The sequence below is a fragment of the Musca domestica genome, unplaced genomic scaffold (genome assembly GCF_030504385.1).
Source record: "Musca domestica strain aabys unplaced genomic scaffold, Musca_domestica.polishedcontigs.V.1.1 75, whole genome shotgun sequence".
Classification (NCBI taxonomy): domain Eukaryota; kingdom Metazoa; phylum Arthropoda; class Insecta; order Diptera; family Muscidae; genus Musca; species Musca domestica.
In genome coordinates this window covers 327808-335673 of record NW_026712393.1, presented here as the reverse complement: position 1 = coordinate 335673, position 7866 = coordinate 327808, and the positions used below count along the sequence as shown (strand labels likewise).

The following is a 7866-nucleotide window of genomic DNA, read 5'->3' as shown; positions in this document are numbered from 1 at the left end:
GGAGTGGACCGATATATTCGATCTTCACAGCAGATCTTGTGTTAATAAAAATAATGGGATGTGAGAAATATGAAGAGAACCGGATGCTAATTTCGGATTTTATTATCGTTTTGGTTATTCAAAATTTGACCCTTTGTGGCGGAGGTACCAGAAGGAATGGTTCGATCTCTACCATCTTTATAACATATCTTAGGTTGATGTAAATATTAAGATGTATTAAGTTTGAATGGAATCGGATCTTAAATTCGTGTTTTATTCAAAATTTGACCCTTTGTGGCGGAGGCACCGGAAGGAGAAGACCGATATATGCCATCTAAACACCAGACTTTGGGTTAGTAAAAATATTGTGATGTGTTTAACTTAAAAACAATCGTACTCTTACATCACATTTTATAAGATTTATAATTATTCAAAATTTTGACCCGTTGTGGGGAGGTACTTGATGAAGTGGACCGATATTGACCATTTTTGCACCTGACCTACCACTGATGCAAATATTCCGATGTTGCCCATCTCACAATATTACGATGTACCAAGTTTGGATTGAATCGGATATTTTTGGGTAGGTCGGTTCCAATTGATCTGAAAGGAATTTGGTCGGAGAAAACCTAGGGTCTAAAACGGTTATTTCGGTGAGGCACGTTGTGGCCCTATCAAATGATATATACCCTCTCTAGGGTATAAAAAGTGTTTTTAATGTTTTTTTCTTTGTATTTTGGGACCCATAGTAGAATTGTATGGCAAATAAATTTGTAGAATATTTTGACTTTCTACGATCACGTTTTATAGCAGCTTTAAAAAAGAGACCAAATAATTCCTTTTATGACTCGATGACTAAAATGATCTTAATATTGTTTCTGCAAAATTGTCGAAGACATTTCAAACCGGCAATGTAAAGAAATCTTAATCCGAAAAATGTTAAAAAAAATGTGGAAGAGGGTGGAACTTGCTCCTCTATTCGGTGTACTCTACTATGTAACTTTCAAAACGTCGATAAACGTCTCTTCTATTTTTAGCCCCACTTTCATTATCTATTAGGATTTTCCTTGATTTATTGAAAAAAATTTAATTTTTGTAGCACAGTGTAACCAAAAAATTATATGAATAACACTAACAGTGGTCCATTTTTGGCCATCCGGGGTTACAATGTAAATCCTGTGAAAATAAGGCTTTTCCTTATTTGGAACATTTAAAAGTGAATTTCATTAAGCCTAAGACAGCATATTTTCTCTAAATAATTGAATGAATTGAAACTATTATAGCATCCGCCTCTTATTTATTGTGGTGCTGAAAATCAAAACATTCTACACCAACGTCCAACGTCACAATTCAATTACTTGAATCAAAATCCACATTTAATAATTTATGTAAAATTATTATCAAACTAGTTTGTTTGTAATTCCATTGAATCAATAATAAAAACACGTACTACTAATGACTGCTACTAAAGTTCATGCTTAGGGGTTTTCATAATCAGTATGAAATTACAGTTTGCTCATTCAACATGCCAGACATTCGACCGCTGCCGGAGGAATTGCAAAAAAATGCAATCACAGAATTGGGAGAAGTACCAGAGAGAATTGCCGAGGATCTGAATGTTCTCAAGGCATGGATACGACAAAAGCCCCACTTGAAGGCCTGCATGGAAGATCAATTTCTAATACAATTTCTTCGTGGCAGTAAATATAGTTTGGAAAAGGCAAAAGAAAAACTAAACAATTTCTATACGCTCTCGGCGAAATCACCACATTTGCGATCTATGGAAGATGTAGACGATCCAACATTTCGTAAGATTCACCGGACGGGGTAAGAAAATATACTTGAATGAATATTTTGTTGTCGTTTAAAATATTTGATAAAAACAAAACTAGTAAAAAAGCTAAAAGCTTGGCCAGGGCGAACTTTGAATACCCTCCACCATTTGGAAAGAATTTGGCAATTTAAAAAAAAAAAAAAAATTAAATAAATAAACAAATAAATAAATAAATAAAAAATAACTAAATAAAAATAAAATCCAATAAAAATTTTTAAAAATTCCCTTAAAATCTTAAAAATTCAGAATGTAGCCATTATATTAGGATCTATACGACGTGGACCTGCATAGGCAACTTTGGTCATGAGCCACTACAATATTCAAATGTACCGAAAAAAAATCTGTGAATAATGTAGCTAAAATTATAAAATACCGAATATACGGAGGTACCATGGGGGCTATACCAAAAAAGTAGACCTGCACAGGTAATTTTCTGTCATAGGCTGCAGTATCGATTACGAAATTCAAATGCCAAAATTTAAACAATTCCGGTGAATAATGTCGCTAAAATCATCAAAATACCGAATATAGGGAGGGCTATACCAATACGACGTGAACCTGCATAGGCAACTATGGTCATGAGCCACAACAATATTCAAATGTACCAAAAAAATCGGTGAATAATGCAAAATCATAAAATACCGAATATAGGGAGGTACCATGGGGGCTATACAAAAAAGTAGACCTGCACAGACACTTCTCTGTCATAGGTTGTAATATCCATTGCGAACTTCAAATACCAAATTTGAAACAATTCCGGTGAATAATGTCGCTAAAATCATCAAAATACCAAATATCGGAAGGTACCGTTATATGAGATCTATACGAAGACGTGGACCTGCTCAGGCAATTTTCTGTCATAGGCTGCAGTATTCATTACGAAATTCAAATACCAAGTTTGAAGCAATTCCGGTTAATAATGTCGCTAAAATCATCAAAATACCGAATATAGGGAGGTACCATGGGGGCTATACCAAAACGTGGACCTGCACAGACAATTTTCTGTCATAGCCTGTAGTATCAATTTCGAACCTCAAATACCAAATTTGAAACAATTCCGGTGAATAATGTAGCTAAAATCACCAAAATACCGAAAATAGGGAGTTACCATTATATGGGGGATATACCAAAACGTGGATCTACATGAACCATTTTCAATACCAAAAGTCCTGCAGACACAATATACATTTGAGTAAAATAATATCAACCTACATCAATTCGTTCGGAAGCTAGAGTGATTTCCACAGACGGACGGACATCGCTAAATCGACATAGCATTTTGCTGATCAAAAATATATATACATTGTGGGGGAGGTACCAGAAGGAGTGGTCTGATATATTTCAATTTCACACCTGGTAATGTGTTGATAGAAATATTGAAATGTGTGAAATTTGAAGAGAATCGAATGCTTATTTCGAATTTTATGAGCTTAATTATTCAAAAATTTGACCCCTTTGTGAGAGAGAGGTACTGAAAGGAGAGAACCGATATATTCCATTTTTACACCAGATCTTGTGTTCACAAAAATATTGAAATGTTTGAAATTTGAAGAGAATCGGTTGCTTATATCGCGTTTTATGATCTTCATAGTTAATCAAAATTTTGAACCCTTTGTGAGGGAGGTACCATAAGGAGTGAACCGATATAAACCATCTTCACACCTGATTATGTGTTGATAAAAATATTGAAATGTGTTAAATTTGAAGAGAATTGAGAATGCTTATTTCGCAAATTATAAAAGGTATAATTATTCAAAATTTTTCAGTTACTAGAAGGAGTGGAATTATATATTCCATTTTCACAGCACATTTTGTGTTGATAGAAATAATGGAATGTGCCGAATTTGAAAGTAATCTGATTCTCAATTCGAGTTTTATTAGTTTTATAGCTATTCAAAATTTTGACCCCTTTGTGGGGAAGGTACCAGAAAGAGTGGACCAATATATACCATCTTCACACCAGCTCTTGCGTTAGTAAAAATATTAGTTTGTGTGAAATTTGAATCGAATCGGATGCTTATTTCGCATTTTGTGAGAGATATAATTATTCAAAATTTTGACCCCTTTGTGGGGGAGGTACGAGAAGAAGTGGACCAATATATCCCATCTTCACAGCAAGTCTTGTGTTAGTAAAAACAATGGGATGTGCCAAGTTTGAAAATAATCGGACGCTCATTTAGCATTTTATGAGAGATTTAATTTTTCAAAAATTTGACCCGGTGTGGGGGAGGTACCGGAAGGAGTGGACCGATACATTTCGTCTTCACACCAGGTCTTCTGTTTGTAGAAACAATAAGATGTGCCAAGTTTGAAAATAATCGGACGCTCATTTCACGTTTTATGACTTTCATAGTTATTCAAAAATTTGACCCCTTTGTGGGGGAGGTACGAGAAGAAGTGGACCAATATATCCCATCTTCATAGCAGATCTTGTGTTAGTAGAAACAATGGGATGTGCCAAATTTCGCATTTTATAAGAGATTTAATTATTCAAAAATATGGCCCGTTGTGGGGAAGGTACCTCAAGGATTGGACCGATACATTTCGTCTTCACACCAGGTCTTGTGTTAGTAGAGATAATGATATATGTTTAGTTTGACAGGTATCGGTCATCATTTCGCATACGACCTTCAGAGTTGTTCGAAATTTTGACCCTTTGTGGGAGAGGTACCAGAAGAAGTGTTCTGATGTACATACACCACATAATGGTAAGGGTATTATGTCTTTGTGCATTTGTTTGTAACATGGAGAAGGAAGCGAGATAGACCCATAGTTACTTTTCCAATGTCCAAATGGGATGGAATTTGGCACATATGACCAAATTGAGTCTAGAAGCTAGTATGTCAAATTTGGTAAATATCGGTTCAGATAGCTATAGCTCCCATATATACTGTTTATCCGATTTGTTATATATGTTACCCACAGCCGTAATATGCACTCCGTAACAACGATATTCAGGAAAATATATCAAATACAGCTCAGAAATATTTTTGCCGAATTTTATCCAGATCGGTTCCGATTTGGCTATAGCTTCCATATATATCTTTATCCGATTTCAAATTAATTGTGCACCAAATGGGCAATACAAGTCCGAATTTAAAAGATACAAGTGCTTCGTCATATTTAGTCCCTTGAACTTTAAATTATAATTATTATCATAGCTAATCATATGATTGAATTCTCCCATAAAAAACTTTTAATTGTTATGTGGAACTCTACTAAATTAGCAAAGTGGTGTAGGGTATCATAAAGTCGGCACCGTCCGACATTAGGACTTTCTTCACCGGTTTTTAATGTTATAAATATTCCAAACTTCGACCCTTTGGTCCAAAGAAACCTAGGGTCTAAAATCGTTATTTCGATGAGGCACGTTTTGGCCGTATCAAATGACATATACCCTCTGTAGCCACGTGGCTGAGAGTAATAATCAATCTCGGAAGAATGAAATATAATTTGCAAAAACAACAAAAAAAATTATAAAATCATTATCACTAATTTTGAGACATTACACAAACAACTACTGTGTTGTTGGTTATAAAACATTTAATTGATTACGTCACCTTTTTAGAAAAAAAAATATTGCATTGACTAGTTTGTTACAGTAGAACTGTTCGGACATTTTTACTTATTCGAGATTCAAATGTCCATACAGCTGCTTAGATTCAATATCACATTCGATTTAATTTTACCAAAACTATATTTCATTCGAAATTTTATTATTTTTCAGATGTCTTATCCTCCTACCGACACCATTGATGGAGCATGGTCCCCGCATAATAGTCGAGCAAGTGAGTTATGAGCCCTACGAGTTTACAAACACCGAAATCTCACGTTACATCTGGACCATGGCGGAAATTGTGCTACAGAGCGATCCCTATGCCTGCATTGAAGGTTTGGTCATTGTTTCGGATTTATCCAAAGTGACAGTGCAACATTTGCGTCAACTGACACCGAAAATGATACTGGAGGTGATGCGGTTCAGCGAAAAGGCATTGCCGTTGCGCATCAAAAGGCTATTGATTTTAAATTGTCCATCTTTGGTGAAGACTTTGCTCAATTTCGCGCTGTCATGTTGTTCGGAAAAGTTGCGCAAGAGAGTGAGTATATTTCTGAAACTTCTACGGAAGCAATATTTGTAATTTTTCGTTTTCTTTCGATTTTAGATCCATATCTCCAATGGCAATAATATTGAAAAATTCGCCGACGTTTTTCCCAAGAAATATCTTCCGCGAGATTTTGGCGGCGAAAACTCTTCACTGGAAAATGCTTGCAGGGAATATGAAAAAGTCATCGATGAGCATCGGGATTATTTTAAGCGTAATGCGGAGTGCGGGATTGATGAAAGATTGCGAAGAAAGAAAAATTAATGTTTAATAATTTTCTTAAATTTTCTGTTAATTTATAAGTTTATTTTGTATTTTCACCAAGTGACCGGATTACACATCATATTGAAGTCATGTACAGCAGATTTTTTTATACAGATCCAGGTTTTTAAAGAATCTGCAATCAAATGTTATTTTTATACCCTCAGCCAAGTGGCTTTAGAGGGTATATATCATTTGATACCGCCAAAACGTGCCTCATCGAAATAACGGTCTTTTACCCTAGGTCTCTTTGGGCCAAATCCTTTTCAAGACATTTAGAGTCGATCCGTCCGTGTGTCGGACTAGCTGACTGGTGCGCAGGATAACTATCGAAGGGAGTATCCGATTTGGTTCCAACTTGGAACATCGTAATATTATTATAAAATTTATATCAAGTTCGGAAATGGGCAATATCGGACCATTCCTTCTGGTACCTCTCCTACAAAGGGTCAAAGTTTTGAATTACCAAAACGAAATAAGCATCCGGTTCTCTTCATACTTCGCACATCCCATCATTTCTACTAATTCAAGATCTGCTGAGAAGGTGGGATATCTGGGTTCATTCCTTCTGGTACCTCCCCCACAAAAGGTCAAAATATTGAATATCTCCAAAGCTGATAAAACGCTTAATTAAAATTCGATTTCATTCAGACTTAGTAGATCTCAATATTTCCGTCAACACAAGATCTGTTGTAATAATGGTAGAGATCTGACCATTTCTTATGGTTTCCATATAGGGTTCAAAGTTTAAAAACGCTCAAAGAAAGCGAACGAACATTTTCCCTAACATAAGATCTGTTGTGAAAGTTTTATATCTGTGAACCCTTTCTGGTACCTCACTCAAAGGGTGACAAATTTAATACCTTTATCTCTCATAACTTGCGAAACAAGTTGGCGATTCTTTATAACTTTCTATATCTAAATATTTCCCCTAACTAGAAAGCGGAGATAAATATGGAATTTATGATTTTGGATATAAATGTTGGATTTTCTTTTTATTTTGACCATGCCAATATTTGTATCTGTCTTAAATGAAGTATGAAAATGGAATGCTTCAGTTGATTATATCTGGTAACTCACACACATTTTAATATTTTCACTTTTCAATATTTATATCATATTTATTTATGTCCGATACGAAAGGGACAATATTGGATCATTTCTTCAGAACCTACTCCATAGAGGGTCAATAATTTGAATAATCACAACAGAAGTCAAAATTTATTTAAACAATCGAACATTAGCTGAGGGTATACATTTGTCGGCAGTGTCAACTGATACCTTTTAACGTGCTTTTTAATAAATTTAGTTTAGAAACAAGTAAAAAAGTAGCTAATTTCGGCCGAACCGAACTTTTAATACCCTCGACAACTTGGAATAAACTTGAAAATTTTTCAAAAAAAAAAAAAAAAATCAGGCGAAAAATACAGCTCAAATGAAACCCGTTATATAGGGGGCTATACGAAGACGTGGTCCGGCATAAGTAATTTGTGTCCATTGAAAAATGTGGCTAAAATCATCAAAACACCGAATATCGGGGGGTACCGTTATATGGGGGCTATATGATATCGTGGGCCTATATAAATAATACTTTTTCAGAGGATAAAGTACTCACACGGAACTGCTTGTGTAGAATTTCCGACAATTCCATAGAAAAATGTTCCTATCTTAATTCGTTTTGACTCCAGC

General features: G+C 35.0%; 1 protein-coding gene across 1 annotated transcript; it reads left to right on the top strand.

The window, feature by feature from the left end:
- Positions 1-1459: 1459 nt before the first annotated feature.
- On the top strand, positions 1460-6931 carry LOC101901690 (retinol-binding protein pinta). The gene is made up of 3 exons (XM_005182088.4): positions 1460-1806; positions 5541-5910; positions 5977-6931. Exons 1-3 carry the CDS (start codon positions 1505-1507, stop codon positions 6178-6180), a joined length of 876 nt encoding a protein of 291 aa, XP_005182145.2. The 5' UTR covers positions 1460-1504; the 3' UTR covers positions 6181-6931.
- Positions 6932-7866: the final 935 nt, after the last annotated feature.

What these genes read in the sequence shown, in the direction of transcription:
- LOC101901690 (XM_005182088.4), top strand. Translation starts at nt 1,505, where the DNA reads ATGCCAGACATTCGACCGCTGCCGGAGGAATTGCAAAAAAATGCAATC. An exon ending in CGTAAGATTCACCGGACGGG is followed by an intron (nt 1,807 to 5,540) that starts GTAAGAAAATAT and finishes ATTATTTTTCAG; the next exon opens with ATGTCTTATCCTCCTACCGA. An exon ending in CGGAAAAGTTGCGCAAGAGA is followed by an intron (nt 5,911 to 5,976) that starts GTGAGTATATTT and finishes TTTCGATTTTAG; the next exon opens with ATCCATATCTCCAATGGCAA.